This window comes from Pogoniulus pusillus, chromosome 16 (genome assembly GCF_015220805.1).
Source record: "Pogoniulus pusillus isolate bPogPus1 chromosome 16, bPogPus1.pri, whole genome shotgun sequence".
NCBI classification, from domain to species: domain Eukaryota; kingdom Metazoa; phylum Chordata; class Aves; order Piciformes; family Lybiidae; genus Pogoniulus; species Pogoniulus pusillus.
Window position 1 is genome coordinate 3,492,477 of NC_087279.1, and position 24,805 is coordinate 3,517,281.

The following is a 24,805-nucleotide window of genomic DNA, read 5'->3' on the forward strand; positions in this document are numbered from 1 at the left end:
TTTGAAGAGTACATCAAGTCAAACTTTTATTAGCAAAGTCTTGTTTCATGTAAAATGAAAATACCTTTTCAAACCATACTTGCACAGAGGCATGATACAAACAGCAGCTACAGCACAACAACTTCCTCTAACCTGGAATAAATGCACACTAACACTTAGCTCGGAAAGGAACATTGCAAACGGTGACACCACATTTGCCTTGAGCTTGTCTCAGGAAAGGACAAAGCAGCTTGCTTATAAGCAGTGATAACAATAATAGTAACTGGAAGGGAAAAAAAAGAAAAGGAACTAAAAAAAGAAAGGAAAAATAGACAGTATGCTTTGGCTCAAACCCACCCACTGCTTTCCTGCCTGGAAAGTCAGTGCAGATCACTTGAGACTTGGACACGGAAGATACAGAGCTGCAACGTAAACATGTACAGTACTCTGACAGCATCTGTATGCTTGGCTCTGAGATACTAAACATTAACAGAGAGGCAGCTGAGGGCTGGATCCACTGCCAAGCAAAGGAAATTCTCTTGCCATGGAGCATTTCCTTCCTTTGTACCTTCAGGTGCTCAGTTTCATAGCAGTTAACGAAACTGCTGTCCTACCCTGGCTAATTTCTCCATTCATTAATGTAGTTCTTTATGGCACTAAGGAGAAAAGTTTGTTGTGTTATACAGAAATAGGTATGCAAAACAATAATGATTTACCACTCATTTGCCAAGCCATGATGACAAACAAATCCTCAGTGGTGAGTTCTCCCTTCAGAAGCACAGAGTGAGTGTTATTCTAACAGGAGTTTAGGCAACTGCTGTGGGGATGACTGTTAAAAAGGATGACTGTTAAAAACTCCAATCTATTTTTAGATGGAGAGATTGTGCTGGCATTTGTTTTAATCTCAACAATGATAGTGGCCTGAAATAAAAAAAAAAGACTTTTGCTAAAACCACTCATGCCTGAGATCTGACCTGCTCAAGTCAATGGGAGTAGTGAGCAGAAAAAAAAAGAGATCCTCATTAAAACTTCAGCAAGAAGAACACAACAGAATAAATACCTTAAATCATTCAACAAAATGCTCATTAGCTCCACTTAAAACTGGAGTTACAAAGAAGGCTTTTCAAATCAGTAGACATGCACACACATACATTTTTTTTGTCTGGAGGGGAAAGTCATTTTTGGATTTGGATCCTAATTCTGCTCATCCCAAAGATTCAGCCCCAGAAGGGCTTTGATAGGCAGTCCTGGACTCTCGTTCTCGCTGAAGAGCAGAGCCAAGCACGAGGAAGAAATTTGAGACTGGGTCCACAAATTTAGCCTAATGATCACAGAATGGTTTAGGTTGGAAGGGACCTCAAAGATCATCCAGTTCCAACCCCCTGCCATGGGTAGGGACACCTCCCACTAGAACAGGTTGCTCAATGCCTCATCCAACCTGGCCTTGAACACCTCCAGGGAGGGAGCAGCCACAACCTCCCTGGGCAATGATGCCAGGGTAATTCTTACAAGTTCTTGATTACTCAAGGATATTAAATATTCTTTTTCTTTAAACAAAAGCTTAGATCTGAGCTTAAAATCCATACCAAATCTGCTCTGCACACACAAACAGCTCACTTGCACGGGAGCTGGACCACAGCACTTCTTCCCATTAGTTAGGAAAAGCTGCTCTGGTGTGCTTATCTACTACACAGGCAACACTGCACAACTCTTTGAGGAGCATCCATCCCTCTCTCTTGTGCCAGAGGAGGCTTAAATCTGTACACCAGGATTCCTTGGGCTAGGAAAATGCCTTTTCCTTGCTGGATGAAATTGCATCCCGGCTTGTCTAAGGTACCAAATCTGAAAGTGTCATTTCCCCTCTCACAGGTTCATTGCCAGCAAAATGCAATCCTTATCACAAGCAGATGTAACCAAACTAAAAGCCACAGCACCAGATCATTAATAACCCCCCCTATCCATTTAATATATCCTTATCCCATCCATCCTGACGGATGCTTACGCAGCTGCCCAGCCCTGGCTTTTTCCTCCCAGCAGGCAAGCTGTAATTCCCTGCCAGGTATTAATTAATGAAATCACCACAGATTTCCATCAACTGATTTTAATAAACACTCCTGGGCAAAGAGGAAAAAAAAAGAAAAACAAACCAAAACTACCATAATTATTGGATTAAAGGTAGAGTTGTGGTATTTAATGCATTACTTATTGGATTGTATGCACTATTTATTGGATTGAATGCACTATTTATTGGATTTAAAGTGCTATATTGAGTGTAAAGTACTATTTATTGGATTTAAAGTACTATTTATTGGATTTAAAGTACTATTTATTGGATTGAATGCACTATTTATTGGATTTAAAGTGCTATATTGGATGTAAAGTACTATTTATTGGATTGAATGCACTATTTATTGGATTTAAAGTACTATTTATTGGATTGAATGCACTATTTATTGGATTTAAAGTGCTATATTGGATGTAAAGTACCATTTATTGGATTTAAAGTACTATTTATTGGATTTAAAGTACTATTTATTGGATTTAATGTACTATATTGGATTTAAAGTACTATTTATTGGATTTAATGTACTATTTATTGGATTAAAAATACTATTTTTTGGATTTAATGTACTATATTGGATTTGAAGTACTATTTATTGGATTAAAAATGCTATTTATTGGATTCTATGCACTATGTGGGATTTAAAGTACTATTTATTGGATTTGAAATGCTATTTATTGGATTCTGTGCACTATATTGGATTTAAAGTACTATTTATTGGATTCTATGTACTATTTATTGGACTTAAAACACTATTTATTGGTTTCTATGTACTATTTATTGGGTGCTATGTATTATTTCAGTGCTGCAGTACAGTTGGGGATAGTTTTTATACAGCCTATGTGGTTCACAAATCCTCTCAACCTGCAACAAAAATAGTAAAGAAAATGAAGGCCATCTCCTGGCAATGACAAAAAACTGCTCAGGGAAAAATCTAAGCTGCCTCTGTTAAGTTTACTTTTCTGTCTTTCTGATGGTTGGACTCGATCTTAGAGCTCTTTTCCAACCAAAATGACTTCTGTGATTTCTACTTTTGAAAGTAAACCTCTGAGAAATAAAGAAAAGCATTGTTAGTGTCCTGCACTTGCAGAGGTACATTGTATGAGTGGTAGCCTAACAATAGGAAATAAAATCCCAGTGGGAAAGAGAAAAGAAAGAGAAAGAAAAAAGAAAATGAAAGGGAAAAAATCAAAAGAAAGCAAAAGGAAAAAGAAAGTGAGAAAAGAAAGAGAGAAAGAGAGAAAGAGAGAGAAAGAGAGAGAGAAAGAGAGAGAGAGAGAGAGAGAGAGAAAGAGGGAGAGAAAGAGGGAGAGAGAGAGAGAAAGGGAGAAAGGGAGAAAGGGAGAGAGAAAGAGAGAAAGAGAGAAAGAGAGAAAGAGAGAGAGAAAGGCAGAGAGAAAGAGAGAAAGAGAGAGAAAGAGAAAGAGAGAGAGAAAGAAAGAGAAAGAGAGAGAGAAAGAGAGAAAATGAAAGAGAAAGAAAGAGAAAAAGAGGAGGGGAAGATGGGAAGAGAGGAAGAGGAAGAAAAAAGAAAATGAAAGGAAAATGGAAGAGACAAGGAAGAGACAAGGAAGAGACAAGGAAGAGACAAGGAAGAGACAAGGAAGAGACAAGGAAGAGACAGAAAATGAAAGGAAAATTAAAGGAAAACAAAGAGAAAAGAGAAAAGAGAGAGAGAAGAGAGAGAAAAGAAAGAGAAAATGAAAGAGAAAAAGAAATAGAAAAAAAAGCAAAAAGAAAACAAGAAAGAGGAAAAGAGGGAAAGAGGGAAAGAGGAAAGGAGGGAAGGAGGAAAAACAAAAGAGAAAAGAAAAACAAAAGAGAAAAGAAAAACGAAAGAGAAAAGAAAAACGAAAGAGAAAAGAAAAACGAAAGAGAAAAGAAAAATGAAAGTGAAAGGAGGGAAAAGAAAAGAAAGAGAAGAGAAGAGAAGAGAAGAGAAGAGAAGAGAAGAGAAGAGAAGAGAAGAGAAGAGAAGAGAAGAGAAGAGAAGAGAAGAGAAGAGAAGAGAAGAGAAGAGAAGAGAAGAGAAGAGAAGAGAAGAGAAAAGAAAAGAAAAGAAAAAGAAAAGAAAGAGAAAAGAAAAGATTGGGAAAGAAGAGCAAAAGCTGAGTGAGTGCCCAGGAGTTGCAGCCCTTTGTTTCATGTTCACTGGGCACACTGCTCCCAAGTCAGTGCTCGCCGCGCAAACTCCACGGCGCATCTCTCTCGGTTTTTTTTTGGCCGCTGGATGATTTTCAGACCCTGAGGCATCATGAAACACCAACACTAAGATTTAAGGCTCTGAATTAGAACTGGGATAGGAAAAGCACAGAGAGGAGCAGCACATCGCACGCCTCTCACGAACAGCTCCGAGCAGCCGCAGCGCAAGCGCTAGCGCTGGGGATGTGCAGTCATCCATCGATAATTTGACACTCCTTAATGTGATTTGAGATTTGTGTCTGCTTAACAGAGGCTTTTTTTTCGGGACAAGGAGGTTTGTTGATGTGGGAAACGGATGGCTGGGAATGTGGATGGGTGACATCCATCCCCACCCATGCCTGTCTGCCCCTGATCATGCCTGGGAGAGCTCTGCCAGACTCTGGTCCAGCCCATCCCAGCTCTTGGCGTGGGGAGGTTTTTGGGTAGCCCATCCCAATTTCGTTTCAAAGAGCCTTAATTTTGTGCTGGTGTGGATGGTTCCTAAAAGAAATTCACTAAAAGCAGCCTGAAGCTGGCAATAAAAAAAAAACCCTGTCACTAGCATCATCATTTCTGAGACTTGATCTAGTTTGGGCTGCAGCAGACAAGAGTCAGCAGATAAAGATCCTGGTGGGACATGTCTCTGTTAATGAGATGCCAATTTTCTCATCTGTTTAATTATTCACTCTCTTCTTTTTTTTTGGTCAAAAAGGAGACTGACTTTGGACATTTTCAGCATTTGAACTGAGGGAAATACAGAAAGCAAAACTTTATGAATAATAAAAAGTGAACCACTTGGGTCACTGACATACAGGGGAGAAGCTTTTGACTCAGGGCAGATTTCCACTCCTCTTTTGATACATGTTTCATCACTGAGAGGTTTGGGGTTTCCCAAGTTGAGGCTAGATAAAGGCTGAAGTTAAAAAGAGGCACAGATAGAAGCATCAAGCACCAAAGGCCAGAAATTGATGGGCACTGGGGAGCAGCCCAAATGAAGGGATGCTGTTTGTAAACTGTGGCCTCTCTAATGGCAACAAACTTCATGCCTGTGGGCAACTAACTGCTCTTAATAGTGGTCATCACTGGAAACTCATAACCATGGGAGCAATTCTTGCTTCCTCTCCTTTTCCCCACTGAAATAATGGAGACCATGGAGGAGCCATTGGGGATATTCACCTCATTACCATCATGAGGCAAAAAAAAAAATGGCTTTTAGGATGTATTCCTCCTATTAAAACATTGGAATTGAAGTGACAGACCTTGTGCAAGAAGAAATGAAGCCACGGTGGCATTCTACTCACAGAAGCATAATTAAAAGCAAACATAACAGACCAAATGACCCCCAAACAACTGCTTTATAAAGTAAAACCAAAAGATTCCAATACAAAAAGACCTAAAAAAACAAATGTGCTCTACAGATTTGCTGAGTTAGTGGCAGAGAGGCAAAGAAAAGACCCAGATTTAAGCCAGAGCTCGGTAAATGAAATAGAAAAGAACCTATACCACAACATTTCCTCTTGGTTTTTGCTTCTTGCTTCTTTAGCAGTGAATAGCTTGAAAAATAAACCACCTCTCCAAAGCCAGGTAGGTCTATTTTATGTGGTGCTTAGAAAGATGTGAGGTTTCTATCACCGACGCACACCTAACTCCCTCTGAAGAACTAACCTTGCCTGTCCAAACTGATAGTGAGAAGCAATCCTACTTGTTCCTACACAGCTATGCAGACTCATGCTAGCCACAGGTCTCATCTCAAAATAAAACAAAGCTGATATTTTATCTTCATTTTTTTTTCTCTCTCTCTTCACTTGTGTCAATATTAATAACCATATGTACAACGTCTCCATGAGGATGGATGCTAGCACACAAATATACAGATATGAGACAGACAACAAGCATTTAGATTCATCTTCTTGGTTTTGCTTAGAAATGCAACTTGCAGAGGCTGGGGAAAAGGGATGCAAATGCTTTCTAGTGATGGTGAGATGGGAAACCCTGTTTTGCCTTGCTACAGGAAAAGATACTGCAGCTTAATGTACGTAAGGAAAGAGTGCCAGCTACTGGGCAGAAGGGTCCAGGCACAAGGCTGGAGCTTTGTCTTTTGAGAGCCTGTTTTTGATCTCTGGATAAAGTTCCACCTGTTAAGTGTTGCTAGTTACAGTCAGCTCTAACCACTAAAATCATTTTAGGGCATCAGAAGTGAAAGAGTTTCTTTCTTTATGGAAAAAAAAATATATATACAATATTCAGAATATATTTCTGCAGTATTTCAAATTGGCTTTTTTTTTGGGGCCTCAGTAGGATGCTTTGTGTCCCTCGGCAGAATAACCTCTTATTTTTTGTGTACAGGGTTAACCCTCCTGGGGGGAGTGAGCTTGAACCTGACTCCAGGTGGTCCTGACCCCTCCCCAGGGATGGGTCTTAACACTATCAGGTGATGGTGGTTAGCCTGCTCCCCCCGTTCCTAAGACCCATAAAAGCAGGGGGACTTCCTATGCTTGCTCTCTCTGCCTCCCTGCCTACCAGCATCACCATCCCTGTCTCCTGCTGCTCTTTGTCTTAACCATCAGCACCACGAGGTGGACAAAACCCACTGCAATCAAATCTGGTTGTGTTTTTACATGTTTTGTATCTTGTTTTCCCTTCCCTATACTTTTGTAGCTTCCCTACCTTATATACCTTCTATTTATTGTTAAACTTTTCTTCTTTCAACTTCCAAATAGCAGTGAAATTATTTATTTGGGTCTGCTTTACCTTTCCTCTCTCTTTCTCCATCTAATTCCTTTTTCTTTTGGGAAAGAAGGAGGAAGAGCATCCTATAAATTGTTATTGTTTCTATCAACTATATTTGAGTCTCTGGGAAATCTTCTTTCAACTTCCAAACCGCAGTGAAATTATTTATTTGGGTCTGCTTTACCTTTCCTCTCTCTTTCTCCATCTAATTCCTTTTTCTTTTGGGAAAGAAGGAGGAAGAGCATCCTATAAATTGTGATTGTTTCTATCAACTATATTTGAGTCTCTGGGAAATCTTCTTTCAACTTCCAAACCACAGTGAAATTATTTATTTGGGTCTGCTTTACCTTTCCTCTCTCTTTCTCCATCTAATTCCTTTTTCTTTTGGGAAAGAAAGAGGAAGAGCATCCTATAAATTGTTATTGGTTCTATCAACTATATTTGAGTCTCTGGGAAATTTAAATTAGAACCCAGACATTTTGTTGCTGTTTTACAGCTGAGGCCACAGTACCTGGGGGAACACAATGTGTAACTGTATGTACAAAGTGACAAACAGCTATACAAGGGGGGAAAAAACCCCCAATACTATGCAGAGAAACATATTCCAAAGCTAAAAAACACATATAGAGCAGCAGGGAAATATATGGATGGAACACTGAGAGATTCTGGTTTGGTAAGAATCGAGTCAGACATTGTGTGTAGTAAAGAATCCATTGGGTTTAACTAGAAGAAAACAGCTAGAAATTAGGATGGAAAAAAAATCCTCTTTTAGTGGCAGTGACTTGGTTTTGTATTACCTGGATGTCAGCTTCCTGCCTGGCTCAATTGGCAACCTGCTTCCAATCAGATGTGGTAACCATGGAGCACTACTCGAGATAAACAGCACAATTAGAACACAAACCGAATCGTTCTCGCTTTAGAGTTTAGGCGTGGAGAGGAAAAGTTGCCGTAGAGCTCCCAGTGCTTTCCACTGATCCTTTTTCCTTAGATCCAGAATAAGCTCCAATAAATGAACCATCTTCATTGAACATCCCATGTTCCCCTTCTCCATAATCTACCAGACTATCAGCACTCTCAGTGGCTTTAATGTCCCCGTTAATGGACTGGAGGCTGCCTTTCAGCGGCTTTTCATCGCTGTCACTACAAAACAAAGAAAAGCCTTTCCAAAAACCTGGCTTTCAACAGCAAGCATGGAAACTGCTCTGATAGTGGGAAGGAAAGCAGCAGGAAGGAAACATTTCTGGGTGGGTTGTATATTGGAAGTGATCTGAACCCATGAGACCTTCTCGGTCTGGCGCACCTTGGCTGGGTCGCACACACCAACCTGAGTTCCCCGCAAGACAGGAGTTGGTTATTGCAACACTGGGATTAGCTGGAAAGGGAACTATCAATGAAAAGCACACATGTTTGGGTCTTTCCCCACTTCTTTTTTGGCCTTTTGGAAGGCTTGAAAGTGTAAGGGGAAAGAACATGAAACGTTGGAAAGGACATGAGGGATCCATTCCGGCAATCAGTTCTGAAGTCAACTCTTCAGCACCTTACAGAAAGAGGCATTTTCGTTTTACAAACCAGTGGGTCCCCTTTCATGTCGTGTTTCTTTTGAGGTGGGTGGGTGAATTAATGAAGTTGTGGGATGAGGCATCAGCTGGGGGTTGCATCTCACTACTCTGTGAGCGTCTGTTTGATTTTGGATGACTAAAAAAAGGGCATTTTCTTCCCCTTCTTCGTTTGTTCTGCTGTTATCTTACTGTAACTGATGGAGTTCCTCTCTGCTGAAGGGGATGAAAAAGAAAAGCAGCATCAGAGTGCCTCTATCTGCTCAGATGCAGTCTATGCTTCATGGCAGTTGCAGGGAAAAAGGACAGACCCACCACCAAAATTCAGGGCAAATAAAAAGGAAATTCCATTGGCTTTTCATCCCAATGGAACTGCAGGAGAACTGACCACAATATTTGGGAGGATTGGCAAAATAGATTAAAAAATTAAACACACACACCCCCCAAAAAATAGTTTAGTTCTCTGAACTCTGGACATTGTTACTCAATTAGGGCCCTTGCTGATGGCTGAGGGAGCTGGGATTGGTTAGCCTGGAGAAGAGGAGGCTCAGGGGAGACCTTATTGCTGTCTGCAACTACCTGAGGGGAGGTTGTAGCCAGGAGGAGGTTGCTCTCTTCTCTCAGGTGGCCAGCACCAGAACGAGAGGACACAGCCTCAGGCTGTGCCAGGGGAAATTTAGGCTTGAGGTGAGGAGAAAGTTCTTCCCTGAGAGAGTCATTGGACACTGGAATGGGCTGCCCGGGGAGGTGGTGGAGTCGCCGTCCCTGGAGCTGTTCAAGGCAAGGTTGGACGTGGCACTTGGTGCCATGGTCTGGCCTTGAGCTCTGTGGTAAAGGGTTGGACTTGATGATCTGTGAGGTCTCTTCCAGCCTTGGTGATACTGTGATACTGTGTGATACTGTGTGAACTCAGTGTCACAGCAATTTGGCAATGCTATCTAAAGAAGGACAAAGAAATGCACCTAAATTTGACCTCTCCAACATAGAATCATATAGAATCATAGAATCAACCAGGTTGGAAGAGACCTCCAAGATCATCCAGTCCAACCTAGCACCCAGCCCTAACCAATCAACTAGACCATGGCACTAAGTGCCTCATCCAGTCTTTTCTTGAAGACCCCCAGGGACGGTGCCTCCACCACCTCCCTGGGCAGCCTATTCCAATGCCAATCACTCTCTCTGTGAAGAACTTCTTCCTAACATCCAGCCTATACCTACCCTGGCACAACTTGAGACTGTGTCCCCTTGTTCTATTGCTGGTTGCCTGGGAGAAGAGGCCACCCCCCACCTGTCTACAATGCCCCTTCAGGTAGTTGTAGACAGTAATAAGATCACCCCTGAGCCTCCTCTTCTCCAGGCTGTGCACAATCAAAACCATACAAAAATATTTGCTGCTTTTCTGCACAGGGAATTTCTGGCTGGAAAAAAAAAAAAACAACTTACAAATTTGGAGTTTAGAGATTGGGGGAGGGGATGGGAAAGGAAGGGAGGGGGTCAAAGTTATTAACCTCAGGACTTTCTTACCTTTCTAAATATTTGTCCCGTTAGAAAGCATTAAAAATTAAATAAAGATGAAATTATGTAGAAAAAAAAAAAGTAACATCCAGTACAAATAATGTAAGAATTTGGATTTTAACAGATTTTTTTTATGCCCTTAAGGCCAAGGGCAGCAGTTCTCCTGCATGGTACTTAATAAAGATGTATTTGTTTTTTTCATACTGCTAAGGTAACGTTGTCAGCTTTAGTTATTTTACAGCAGGCAAAGTGATTATTTCAGCTCTCCCACAGAAAATTCTGTAAGGAGGCTTGTTTGAGGGTTTGGTTTTTTTCCTCTTTTAGTGTGTTTCAAACTTCTGTTTTCTTCCACAGAATGAATGTTTCCCCATATGACCTGATTGGGTTTCAGAAACCCACGGAAGGCGTAAAATAAAACCTTCCTGTTGGCTTTGGTGGATGTTACAGCAGAAAGCCAAAATGATCTTGGATAGGGTTACATTATTCATACAATAATAATGGGGGGGGAAAAAACCAACATAAAACCAACCAAACAAACCAAAACCAACCAACCAAACCAAAACCAACAACAGACAAGTGAAAAATAGTCGCTGATCCATCAACATTTACTGATTACCCCCAAGGTAGATGGATTTTAACGTACTGGATACTGGACTTTATAGTCCTACTTTTACCCATTCCTTTGAGGTTTGCTTTGGAAATGGAGGGGGGGAAAAAAAGAGCATTAATTGCATGCTATATATTAAAAAAAAATGGCCTAAATAATGATGACATCTGGAAACCAAACAAAAGCCCAACAAACACAAATGCTTGGCAAAGCAGGTCCTATTTACCTATATTCCCCAAAGATTTCATCTTTTATTGATTGAGCCTCGGGATCTGGATGCAAATCTTCTTTTTCTTTCACTGTACAAATAAAATAAAGCACAGATCTGTATGCCAGCTTCCACCCTGGACTCTTCTTTCTGCAGGTGGCATGGGAAAACCACCTGCTATTATTTACAGCCTGGCTTGGAGGGCAGCAGCTTGCCCCACATGTCTGCTGGGTGCAACCAACAGGCTTCCATCAAGGGCTGGGGGCATTCACTTATAAGAATGCTAGAATCAATTTATAGAAAGGTTTGGGATGGAAAGAACCTTTGAAGGTCAGAGAATCAGAATGTCAGAGGATGGAAGGGACCTTGAAAGATCATCTTGTCCAGCTCCCCTGCTAGAGCAGGATCCCCTAGAACAGATCACACTGGAATGTATCCAGGTGGGTTTTGAATATCTCCAGAGAGGGAGATGTCCCTCTTCAGAGAGGGAGACTCCACAACCTCCCTGGACAGCCTGTTCCAGGGCTCTGTCACCCTCACAGGGGAAAAAAAAATCTTTCTCAGGTTCACATGGAACTTCTTATGCCTCAGCTTCCACCCATTGCCCCTTGTCCTCTCATCAGGCATCACTCAGCAGAGCCTGGCTCCAGCCTCCTGGCATTCACCCTGCACATATTGATAACCACTGATGAGGTCACCTCTCAGTCTCCTCTTCTCCAAGCAGCACAACCCCAGCTCCCTCAGGCTCTCCTCCTAGCAGAGATGCTCTTAATCATATTTGTGGCTCTGTGCTAGAATCTCTCAAGCAGTTCTATGTCACTCTTGAACTGGGGTGCCCAGAACTGGACACACTACTCAAAATGCAACCTCACCAGGGCAGAGTAGAGGGGCAGGAGGACCTGCTAACCACAGCCCATGTAATACACCCCAGAATGGCACTGGCCCTCCTGTCCACAAGTGCACATTGCTGGCTCCTGGTCAATCTCCATCCACTATGACCCCCAAATCCTTTTCCCCTTTGCTGCCTTCCAACAGATCAGTCCCACACATGTTCCTGTGTGATCTGGTACAGGTGATCCTGCTCTGGCAGGGAGTTTGGCCTGGGTGAGCTTTCAATGTCCCTTCCAGCCCCTAACATTCTGTGATTCTCTGATTTGCAACTAAATAAAGCTGTGCAGAGCATTGTAGAACCTGATTTGAACGTTTCCATGGATGGGGCATCTGCCACCTTTCTGAGCAACCAGATTGGTACTTCAGTATTTACACTTAAATCCTTCTCCATTGTTTTTAAAACTACAGAATGGCTTTCAGCAAAACACTCTACTGTGAAGCAGTTTGGCCACCCACAGAAGGTCTCTCAGTGTGTCAAGTGGCAGCTATCAGGTGGAAGTGAGCACATAGCCCTGCAAATTGAAGGCTGAGAGGTGTAGGTGGCGAAAGAGCTTGACTCTAGGGCTGGATTAAATGCTGGAAGATTCAATGAGCGTTATCAGAGGCCCTGGTAAGATCTCTGCCCAGCACACAGCAGTATCTCACTCAGAGAGGAGAGCTTCACTTGTATTCATTAGAATCCAGTCTGCAGATATTTATCAAAAGCTCCAACACCTAATTGGGTGTTTCTGCTTGTGGTTCTGCAGCCTCCAGAGATAAAAGCCTGAAGAATGCTTGTTATTAACATGTGAACATAGCAAAAGGACAACAAATCCATTTACCTGAATATTTTCCTCCTTTATTTCTTCTGACAAAGCAAACAGTCAGCAGCAGCAGGGTGAGCAAAGCGATGGCACACATCAGGCCGATAAACCACCCCTGGGTGGAAATTCCATCGTAAATGCCAGCGTAGGCTTTGTGGAACAGAAAAGAAGTGAAAAAAAGAAGAAAATTAACCAGAGGAAAAGGGCATCACCCAACTAGAACATGAATACATAACATGCTCTTCACTGGATCCTAATTGAACCAGTCTATCGCTACTTATTGTGTTCAACTGAGAGCAACGCGAGACAGGCACACGTCTGGAGCGTGACATTTTGAGGCTTTAAGGGGAACATGCAGTTGACAAGGCACAATGCAGGCGTTTTGGAAAGGTAATTCTGAGAGAGCAGTTGGCTCAGGGGATTAATGCCAAAGAGGAAAGCTGAACAGAGGGTGGTTAAGCCTCTCATGCAAAAGCAGTTTGGCGACAGAAACGGGGTTAAAACCGCACATGGTACATGCAAACCGCTGGATTGGCACATGTGAAATGGGATTGGATCCTAACCCCTTCCCCCCCCTCCCCGCTTTGAAAATCACATAGGAAGGAGCAATTCTAAAGGTGTGTCACTGTTTTGGGCTGTTGTGCACCAACCAGAGCACAGGATCAGCCCAGAACCACAGGTGGGTTTGTGCTCCCGTGGGTTACAACTGCGCGAAGTCAACTTCCGAATGAGAGAACAAAAAGGAGAGATGAATCCGGCACACTTTGACTGCACAACATCAGATGGAACCTCGACATGGATTTACATTCAAAAGAAATCTTTATCACCTGGAAGGGTTTTCATGTCTCACCTCTCCCCCTTGTCTCAATAACATCTTCAAAAATGCTATTGTTATCAACCCAATTCTTAGTCACTAGACGAACTGTATAGTCAGTTCCAGGCTCAAGCGCCTCAATGGGGTGAAACTTTTGGGTGGGCTTTACTGCTTCTGAATTCTTGCCGCTGCCTTTACCTACAGGATGTACATATTCAAGTCACATTGATTAATGGTTTTCCTTCAACAAAAGCTCTGTGAAATGCACACTTACAAAGCATGGAAAGAACACAAAAGTACGACACGCGCCAGGCTATTTCTTGTCAGCGTTTCTCATCAGGCACTCTGATTTTCAAAAGCAGGAAGGAAAGTGACAAGGAAAAAGAAAAGGAAAAAAAAGAAGAAACTAAACACCTTCCCCCCCCCCCCACCCCCTTACTTGATCTTTAATATTCCATCAGATAAAACCAACAGCAGATTGAAGTAATCCTGATGTTCATGAAGGGGTTTGTACATTTCCCAGGATGAAAGTTAATATTGATGGGGGATTACGGATCTGCTCTCTAACTAACCCCTACAACTTGGCAATGGGCTTGCATTGTGTGGATAAGCTGGGGTTTGATGCTTCTCCCATTGGACTGAACTCAGCAGGGAAGCACAGGCAGCTTGTTAGCTGGAGAAGGGATTCTTCTGTGTCTTAAGGAAAGAAAAAGAACATCAGAATCCATCGACGTTTCTCTCCCGACAGTGAATTTCCTACGTCCTTCCAAACACCGCAGTGCTCGCACAAGGCACTGCTCTAGATACAGCTGGGCTTTGCCTTTGAACTTAGATGTAAGCATTTGAATGCTCCTGATGAATTTAATATTTAAGAGGTAGAAGAGAAATTTCAGCAGCTCTTGGGTTTGGGCTTTTTCAACTTGCAAAACTCCTCCTGAAATTTTGGTCTGCGTTGAGATTGCAGAGTAGCAAAGAAGCTTTTTTTTTTACAATGGTGTTTGTGGGTGACAGAGCATAAAAAAACCCACAAAGGACATTTCTAGATGTTAGCCATCGCTGCTGGAACATGAAAAGCCTGATTCAGAACTGCTGGTTGACATGTGGGATGGCTTTCATCAACCAACAGGCACAACATGGGTGTGTGCCAGGTTTTGATGGCAGGAGAGAGATTTGGAAGGGCTGTGCTTAGTAAATATAACTCCTTAATCGTGTTTGGTTCTCTCATTTGCCTGCTTTGTGCAAGATCATCTCAGCTAAGGGTTGAGCACACAGTATAATTTGAAAGCTACTTGACCAATTAGCACTGACAGCAAAACAATTCTAGTTAATACTTAAAGTAGTAAACAAGCAATGCAAGAAGCTTGCAGAGATTAAGGCTTAGTTGACAGCTGAAGGAAGGAAAAAAATAAGATTAAGACAAATCCAAGCACAATCAAAGCAGCAGTTTAGGATAAGTTTTCCAAGGCAACTCTACATGTATTACACCAAGCAGTTAAACTAGCAGCCCACTGGGACCCAGAGAGAACACAGGCAGCTGAAATACTGCTGATACTGAAACACAGCTCATTAGCATAAATTAATCCACCTATCAGTAATTTTTGCTAAATGAACTATGTAAAACTGAGCTATAATTTTTAATCAAGCTGCAAATTAAGTGACAGGATACCACAGGTATATTTTAATTAGCACCTTCTAAAAAGCAAGGCATCAGAAAAAAAAAACCAAACCAGGTATTTAATGGAAACATTGCCCAGGAAGCAACAAGAACCAATGTGAACCTTCAACCCAGTGTGGATTTAAGATGATGCAACACTTATGCATGGCATGAGAGCAGCATGGTCCAACGTGGATACAACACAAACCTCCTTGGGAAGAATTTCTGCTCGATTCCTGGTCAGCAAAATGCTTAACCTCGGGCTCACTGATGTGCTTTTTCTTAAATCAGCCTTGCCAGTCAGTATCTATCACAGGCTCAGAGGATGCTAGGGGTTGGACGCGACCCAAAGAGATCATCCAGTCCAACTCCCCCCTGCCAGAGCAGGGCAATACTAACACAGATCACAGAGGAACACATCCAGACAGGCCTTGAAAGTCTCCAGAGAAAGAGATCCCACAACCTCTCTGGGGAGCCTGTTCCAGTGCTCTGCAACCCTCACAGTAAAGAAGCTCCCCCTTATGTTGAGGCAGAACCTCTTTCGCTGCAATTTACACCCATTGTTCACTATCCTATCCCAGGCAGCAGTGAGCAGAGCCTGCCCCCCCCCTCCTGGCAGCCTTCAGATACTTATCAACATTTATCAAATCCCCTCTAAGTCTTCTCTTCTCCAGACTAAGCAGCCCCAGGTCCCTCAGCCTCTCCTCATAAGCCATGCCCTGCAGTCCACTCATCATCCTTACAGCCCTCCAATGGACCCTCTCCAACAGATCCCTGTCCCTCTTCAACTGGGGAGCCCAAAAAAGAACACAGTATTCAAGATGAGGTCTCACCAGGGCAGAGTAGAGGGGGAAGAGAACCTCCCTTGATCTATCAACCATTTATTTCCAGCTTGGGCCAGCCTCTTCTCTTTAAATGGTCAGAAGCAGAACTGCCAATGGAATGGGCTGCCCAGGGAGGTGGTGGAGTCACTGTCCCTGGAGATGCTCAAGCAAAGCCTGGATGAGGCACTTAGTGCCATGGTCTAGTTAATTGGCTAGGACTGGGTGCTAGGTTGGGATGAATGATCTTGGAGGTCTCTTCCAACCTGGTTGATTCTATGATTCTATGAGCAGAGCACCTACAGAGGAGAAAGCTTTGCTAACAAGGCCAAAATTGGGTGTCTGGACTCAAAAAAGCAGTACAACATCCTGAAAAAGAAAAGCTAAAAGATATACAGATGAGCTCCCACCCCTTAGAAAAAAGAGACAGAAATAAAAGCTGAACCTACTGAAAGGTCAGTGAGCTGCAGAAATTAGCTGCAGCAAATTGAAAGCAGTTGGGTTAGGGTTTTAATCTCCAGTAAGGGAGAAGAAGCATTCGTAATAAAGGCATATCCCCAGCACTTCTCATCTTCCCCCTCTATTTATCAGCCATGCCATGGGACTTAGATGAACATTAAGCACTGAACTGCAATTTTACAATATTCCTACAGGGCTCCAAGATTTATGAGAGCAACAGAAGACCTTTTTTTTTAATTCTTTTTTTTTTTTTTGATAGTAGCTTATGGTAGAAAGGGAAATAAATAACCAACCAACAATCTAACCTGCCTCCAAAGGCATCCCAGAGAGCTACTGCTCCAAAAGTTAGCACATCTGTTAGAAAACATAGTTAAACAAACAAAGAATAAGCTGGCAGCCTAATAGCTGAGTCCTAATTGTGGGCACCATCATCATTTATAACCATACCTGTCTAAAATATATCTGCTGCAATAAATGGAGAGTTGAACTTTGGGCTGGTTTGAGCCTAGCTGGGAGATTTTAATGAGGGGGATTAGATGCTAGGCTGTGAAAGGGAACCAATGGTGATGGTTACTGCACTCAGAGGCTTGCTGAGATGGATAAAAACAAGAACACAGAGATAACAGAGTTGGTCCCTGGCTCTGGCTGCCTCCCTTCTCTCTCTAACCTGCTGTCTGTGTAATTATTCCCTCTGCTTCTTAATCCCCCCTGGGTGGTTCTCCAAACTCACCTTGAACATAAGGCAAAGTCTGGGATAAGGCAAAGGGGTGGGAGGTGGAAGGATGGTTGGAAGCCCCTCCTGGGAATTCTGGTTTCTGGGAGGGCTGTTGTGCTTCTGTATTACCTTTTTAACTTGTCTGATTCTGTCTATGGCTGTACAGATTGTAAATGCCTGCTTGTATCTTGTGCTAAGCTGTAAATATAAAGCTTCATCCTAATTTCCAGCTCAACTGAGTCTAGTCTGGGTGATTTCACAAGAGAGGGGGGGCAGGGAACAGCCAAACCATCACAAACTTTCATTAGGTTTTGGGTTTGTTTTGTCCTGGTTTTCCTTTGCTCTGTGGCTATTGGAGACATATAAACACACATCCAAGTCTCCTTCAGCTTCTGGGTTTTTCTTAGTGCAGGTCACTCATGCTGCATTTGGACAACTTGAAGCTACAGTCATACATGTGAAGTCTACTGAGAAGGATCTAGAGGTGAAGGAATACATGTGATGAAAAGAGACTGAAGGAGCTGGGGCTGGTTAGTATGAAAAAGAAGAGGCTGAGGGGAGCTCTCATTGCCAATGGCATCCTGGCTTGGATTAAAAATGCTGTGGCCAGCAGGAGCAAGGAGGTGATTGTCGCCTTGGACTCAGCTCTGGTGGGGCCACACTTTGAGTGTTGTGCCCAGTTTTGAGCACTGCAATACAAGAGAGATGTGGAGGTGCTGGAGCAGGTCCAGAGGAGGGCAACGAAGCTGGGGAAGGGCCTGGAGAATAAATCTGGTGAGGAGTGACTGAGGAAGCTGGGAAGGGTTAATTTGACACAGGAAGCTGAGGGGAGATCTCATTGCTGTCCACAGCCACTTGAATGGAGATTGCAGAGAGGTTGGTGCTGGTCTCTTCTCACAGGTAATGAGTGATAGAACAAGATGGAACAGCCTCAAAGTGCAAGAGAGACTGGACATTAGGAGATGAAAAAAATCACAGCAAGTGTGGTCAGGCATTGGAATGGATTGCCCAGGGAGGTGGCTGGATCCCAAAGTCTGGGAGTACTTAAAGGTCATTTGCATGTGGTGCTTGTGGGATATGGTTTAGAGTGAACCTTGTAGAGTAGGGTTCTTGGTGGACTTGGTCTTTTCCAACCTTCTGTGATTCTGTGAGTTGGTGATCAGCTATAGTTAATGATTGTCATTTGTAGGAGGAATCTGAGCTGAGACAAGAAGTCAAATTATGGCTTGTTCAGCTCCTGCTGCTTCATTGCAGCTTTTTCTGTTGGCTACACTGGGGTAACAGAAGAGGAAAGAGCCAAAAATCTCAGGAATGACAAATAATTAATCACAAATTTGCTTTGAGTAGTCTGAGATTAATATACTTAGCATATTATATTGACTACATGTGTTTTCCTGCTCAAAATATTAGGATTTTGAATCATAGAATGAACCAGGTTGGAAGAGACCTCCAAGATCATCCAGGCCAACCTAGCACCCAGCCCTGTCCAAATCCTTTCTGCCAGTCCCAGCTCTGGCATTATCTGTTTTAGAATCATAGAATCAACCAGTTTGGAAGAGACCTCCAAGATCAGCCAGCCCAACCTAGCACCCAGCCCTAGCCAGTCAACTAGACCACGGCACCAAGTTCCTTATCCAGTCTTGTCTTGAACACCTCCAGCGACAGCGACTCCACCACCTCCCTGGGCAGCCCATTCCAATGCCAATCACTCTCTCTGCCAACAACTTCCTCCTAACATCCAGCCTAGACTTCCCCTGGCACAACTTGAAACCGTGCCCTCTTGTCCTGTTCCTGCAATGACACAGCACAAAGGAGTTTTCTTGGTCCAGCCTGTTTGAGGCTAGCAATACAGTTTGATGGTCTCTGGGTCCTCCAATCAAAACAAGAAGGCACCAGGCTGGAGTGGCCAAATGAAACACAGCAAAAAAAAAACCAACCCAAAACTCAAACCATTTTCACCAAGATTTGATTGTGAGCAGAGAGGGCATATCTGGGAGGGGTGTTGCTGGTTACATATGGCTAAGTCAGCTCTATTTTTCCTCCTGTGCCTACGGCAAACCAGAACTAAACCCATCTATTTTGTAACAAATGGCTACTCTCCTCATCTGCTGGTGTGTCATCAAGGTTAGTGCCCTCCAGCTAAGCTTTTACAAGGAGCCTTTGGGAGTTTGATGCCAATTGCCACTGAAATATAATGAAACTGGTGAAGCTCTCTTCCCTGGAAAAATAAAACTGCAGTTGTATGGCTTCCTCTGGATGAATTTTTCAAGCAAGGCTTGAATTTCTGGACACACAGTAATCATTCTCAACATGTAATATGTGTCTAGTAATCCTCCAGAAGGACTGGGAGCTCTGGGTGAAAAGAAGCTTTGTGCCAAGGAAGGACAGCTATATTAAATTCATTTTATGGAGGGTTGGCTTTTGGGTGGGTTGGTTTTTTTTTCTCCACTCATGTAAGAACATTATTTTGTATTATGCTTCTGAGGACTAATGATCATTTGGAAATCAAGACTTTGATGGGGAAAGTTAAGTAGTTTGCAGGTCACTTAAGAAATGCTGCCTGAAAAGAAGAAGACAGAGATAAAACTCATTTTTCTAAGGGCAGTATACCTGCTGCTGGGGAATGAAACCGAGGTGAAGCTACAAAGATTAACCTCTTCTTCATGTTGCAGTGCAATGCAAATGGCCTTTTTGCCCAGGTTCTTCATGATTGTCCACAATGCTGTACCAACAGCTGAACTCAACACTGGTCAGGCCACATCTTGAGTGCTGTGGCCAGTTCTGGGCCCTTCAATTCAAGACAGATGTTGAGGTGCTGGAAGGTGTCCAGAGAAGGGCAACAAAGCTGGTGAGGGGCCTGGAACACAAACCCTATGAGGAGAGGCTGAGGGAGCTGGGGGTGTGCAGCCTGCAGAAGAGGAGGCTCAGGGCAGACCTCATTGCTGTCTACAACTACCTGAAGGGAGGCTGTAGCCAGGTGGGGTTGGGCTCTGCTGCCAGACAACCAGCACCAGAACAAGAGGACACAGTCTCAAGTTATGCTGGGATAAGTACAGCCTGGCTGTTAGGAGGAAATTGTTGTCAGAGAGAGTGATTGGCATTGGAATGGGCTGCCCAGGGAGGTGGTGGAGTCACCATCCCTGGGGGTGTTCAAGCAAAGCCTGGATGAGGCACTTAGTGCCATGGTCTGGTTGATTGGCCAGGGCTGGGTGCTAGGTTGGACTGGATGATATTGGAGGTCTCTTCCAACCTGGTTGATTCTATGATTCTATGATGAAGGCATTTGGTTGCCTATCACTGTTTCATATCTGAGTTCTTTGGGGCTATCTTTAAGACCTCTCATAAGAAAGAAGCTTTTTGTTTCATCAACTTTGTATTAGCCACCCACATTGGCAGTGTTGGGTCATGCAACAAGTATGCTGTGAATGAAAGCTTTTATATTGCCTGTTTCTCACTAATTCCAGTGGGTCTGCATTTAATCTTAGAGACAAATATTAAAGTGTAGTTTTGTTCTGTTAAAGGAATTACACAGAAACAGACTCATTTGGCAGAAGCAGCCCTGCAGAGCTGAGGACTGATTTCAACTGCTGCTGGGCATCCACAGGATGCAGAATGTGGGCACTGCTCCATTAGAAAAGGAAGAAACAGAGTTAGGAGCATGGGATGGTCCTTTTCTATCAGTACCCACAAACTGATGGGTACTTTTGGTGAAGTGTTGCTAACCCAAAGCACTGAGTTAGTCCTGGCAGAAATCTGGATTGGGTTCAATGTCAGAGGATGACCACAGGGTGTTAGGGTTTGGAAGAACCTAAAGAGATCAAGTCCAACCCCCCTGCCAGAGCAGCACCACACAATTTAGCTCAGAGCACACAGGAACACATCCAGAGAGGCCTTGAAAGGCTCCAGAGAAGGAGACTCCACAACCTCTCTGGGCAGCCTGTGCCAGTGCTCTGGGACCCTTACAGTCAAGAAGCTGCTCCTTGTGTTGAGCTGGAACCTCCTGCGCTGCAGCTTCCATCCATTGCTCCTTGTCCTGTTCCAGGGAGCAGTGAGCAGAGCCTGTCCCTGGCTCTTGACCCCCAGACCTCAGATATTTATTAACACTGATTAAATCCCCTCTCAGCCTTCTCTTCTCCAGACTAAATGGCCCTAGGTCCCTCAGCCTCTCCTCATCAGGCAGTGCTCCAGTCCTCTCATCATCCTCATGTTAAGAGTTGTAGAGAAAATGCATGATCTATCTGGTCACCTACACAGGGAGTGATGTTGATTCAACTGAGTATAAGTCTTTTTCACTCTCTTCAGTCATTCAGCCCACTGAAAACTCATGGGCAGGACAGGGGATGCACATCAATTACAGGCTGGGGAAAAAATATCATTTGGAGCCCAACAGTTTTCACAGAATCACAGAAGGTTAGGGGCTGGAAACGAATTGGGAAGATCCAACCTCCCTGCCTGAACCATTTGGTTTCAGTGGTGATACAGACACTACTGCACATGTCCATACTAAAAGGGAGGTGGACTTCTCCAAAAGTTAGCAGTTAAACAAACAAACAGCTGCAACAGACTAATAGCTGAGTCCTAATTGTGGGCACCATCATCATTTATAACCATACCTGTCTAAATACATCTGCTGCAATAAATGGAGAGTTGAACTTTGGGCTGGTTTGAGCCTAGCTGGGAGATTTTAATGAGAGGAATTAGATGCTAGGCTGTGAGAAGGAACCAATGGTGATGGTTACTGCACTCAGAGGCTTGCTGAGATGGACAAAAACAAGAACACAAACAGAGAGATAACAGAGTTGGTCACTGGCTGCCTCCCTTCTCTCTCTGACCTGCTGTCTGTGTAATTAATCCCTCTGCTTCCTAACCCCCCTGGGAGATTCTCCAAACTCACCTTGAACATAAGGCAAAGTCTGGGATAAGGCAAAGGGGTGGAAAGGAGGTGGAAGGGTGGTTGGGAGCCCCTCCTGGAGACTCAGGTTTCTGGGAGGGCTTCTGTGCTTCTGTATTACCTTTTTAACTTGGCTATTTCTGTGTCTAGCTGTATAGATCATAAATGCCTGCTTGTATCTTGTGCTGAGCTGTAAATATAAAGCTTAAGCTTCATCCCTTAATTTTCTCTTTCTGAGGCCAGAATATAGTAGCAGGAATTAAGAGTGAACAAATGAAAGCAACAGTAGGGATGCAGATCAAGAATATCAGTGGCAAAATATGACCAAATCCATGGCTTCCCCCTTAACAACTCTACTTGCCTGTTGTGAAATACCAGACTGCAAAAGGCTACATTCCAGCAGTGGAAGCTACTCAAGGCCTTAAAATGAGCAACAAAAGCTTTATGTTTTTATTACTAAACCCAGGACATAATGGATGCAGACTCACTGACTCAAACCCCAAGGAAACTCGGAGTGCTCTATGGTGGAGTTTCATTTCAGAGAGCACCACATTTTATATCTGCCATTTATGTATGTGGGTCCTTCTGAGTTACCAACTTTGGCTTCTGCAATCATCCCCTTTCTTCAAAAAGAGAGATTGGTTTAATTCTGAGCAATCACCTTTGCTTCTCACAGCACAGCTTTAAACCCCAGGAAGGTCACTGTTACACAAAAAAAATGATTATTATTCTTTTTTTCAGCCTATCATGTTTAGCTGAAAAATAGCTGAACTACTGAGCCAGCAAATGACACAAAACCAATGGCATCCCAGTGACAGATGCAGTGCCCTAATTTAGGGTGGCTGGAGAACCAGCAAGGAACACACATTAATTGCAGAGCTGCACCCCAGTGGCTTTTATTAATTATGCTGCTCTGTTCTGCAAGCATTTCAGCAAGAATCAGTTGTTGCCACAGCTGAAACAAAGGCTTAGGAAGGAAGAGAATGAGAACAAAAGGAATGGTGGCATTATCATCCTTTGAAGCCTATCAGACAGGGAAGCATTTTTTAAGCCCTGAGAAGGTTATTCAAAGGAGTTAGAGAGTTCCAAGTAGCCAAAACACATTATTCTGGCTGCAAGGAAAGGCAATTAGTGAGGTGAAATTGTGTATCTTTAGCTTGAAAAAACCCAGCCACAGATATTTTACTTCCTTAATGAGAATTCATCTTGAATCATGCTGATAGATTAATCTTAGAATCAACCAGATTGGAAGAGACCTCCAAGCTCATCCAGGCCAACCTAGCACCCAGTCCTGCCCAATCAACCAGACCATGGCACTAAGTGCCTCAGCCAGGCTTGGCTTCAACACCTCCAGGGACAGCAACTCCACCACCTCCCTGGGCAGCCCATTCCAATGCCAATCACTCTCTCTGACAACAACTTCCTAACAACATCCAGCCTAGACCTGCCCTGACACAACTTGAGACTGTGTCCCCTTGTTCTGTTGCTGGCTGCCTGGGAGAAGAGCCCAACCCCACCTGGCTACAGCCTCCCTGCAGGGAGCTGCAGACAGCAATGAGCTCTGCCCTGAGCCTCCTCTTCTGCAGGCTGCACACCCCCAGCTCCCTCAGCCTCTCCTCACAGGGCTGTGCTCCAGGCCTCTCACCAGCTTTGTTGCTCTTCTCTGGACAAGTTCCAATATCTCAACATCTCTCTTGAATTGAGAAGAAATAATAGTTACTACTAAATGAGTAATTGCAGACAACAGTGAGCCTGGAGGCTATAGGACAGCTGAGAAGGAGTTTGTCTACTTGAGAAACTGGTTGATACCTCACGAGTGGATCCTGAACTGGGATGGGATCAGCTTAAAGTGCTTTCTATTTGTTTTACAATGACAGAACAGCTTTTGCAACTTGGAAGTCCACTAGGATGTTGTGCAACCAGCACCACTTCCCTTTTTTATGTCAACATTGTTCCAGACTCTTATAGCTACAAATGAAGCAGGCAGGACCCTTTTGCTTATCACATTCCCTTTCTCCTTCCCCATGGTAAGCGCACAGCAATGGACTCTGATTAATAGCAAGGACTTTTTCCTTGCTATTGAGAGTTTTCAGACTTGCTGAGCACAGTGCATTTTATTTCATTTCAGCTGGATGTGAAAGATGAGCTATCATACAGGGCTTGCAATTTCCCTTTAAATCACTCAGCAGCAGTGTTTTAGGACAGGGAGTAAGCGGCACGCAAATGCTCTCTGATAAAGTAATAACAAAATAATGGGTTTAAGGCACTGCAGCCAACAATATGTTCACCTGGATTTCCATGTCAAACACCATCCCCCTGATGAGGCTGACAATCCCTCAACTTCATGCAAGGGCTGAGTTTGGGTTTATAGTGCTGAGAAGAGATTATTTAGATCTTCACTTTTCTGTTTGTGATCAGATGGAACTCACTTATTCTAGTACGGCTTAACGAGTTGATGGCTGGGAACAGGAACAGAACTGTGCAGCAAAATGAGACAGATAAGCCCTGCTTTTCTGAAGTGCTGCATAGCTACCCTAAAAAAGTTCACTGATTGCTCCCATGGAAAGAAAAAAAAGAAACCCACCAAATTTATTTCCTCTAATTACAAAGGAAATGTCAAGCCTGGAATATCCTCAATAGATTTTCCTATTATTGCTAGAGCTTCTCCACATAAAAACATATTGCCTATTAACTTACTCCCTTGAGCCATCGTTAGTCCTTCTTCTGTGACTGGCTTTCCACAGCCTTTGACTGTACAGGCTTTCACATAGAATTTGTACTTGGTGCTGGAGTTGAGCCCTGAAAGCCTCCAGCTGAGCGTGGAATGGTTGGCGACGCTGATGTCGTTCAGAGGTCCGATTTCGTGGGTCTCGTTTACTGAAAGGGAAAAGGCAGCTGAGTCAGATCCAGCAGCTACAG

General features: G+C 43.4%; 1 protein-coding gene across 10 annotated transcripts in view; it reads right to left on the reverse strand.

Annotated features, from left to right (window-relative positions):
* The window catches only part of CHL1 (cell adhesion molecule L1 like), a 236,685-nt gene continuing 211,880 nt past the window's right edge, over positions 1 to 24,805 (reverse strand). For 6 of the 10 annotated variants that reach the window (XM_064156179.1, XM_064156183.1, XM_064156178.1 and 3 more), the window contains 5 exons: positions 24,584 to 24,763; positions 13,383 to 13,544; positions 12,551 to 12,682; positions 10,857 to 10,929; positions 1 to 8,092 (listed from right to left, as the gene is read on the reverse strand). In XM_064156179.1, coding sequence (XP_064012249.1) covers positions 7,876 to 8,092; positions 10,857 to 10,929; positions 12,551 to 12,682; positions 13,383 to 13,544; positions 24,584 to 24,763 — 764 coding nt within the window. In that variant the 3' untranslated portion in view covers positions 1 to 7,875. Of the gene's footprint in view, positions 8,093 to 8,112; positions 8,725 to 10,032; positions 10,930 to 12,550; positions 12,683 to 13,382; positions 13,545 to 24,583; positions 24,764 to 24,805 lie in introns of those variants that run through there. The other 4 variants (XR_010305144.1, XR_010305143.1, XM_064156185.1 and 1 more) reach the window with 3 other exon arrangements.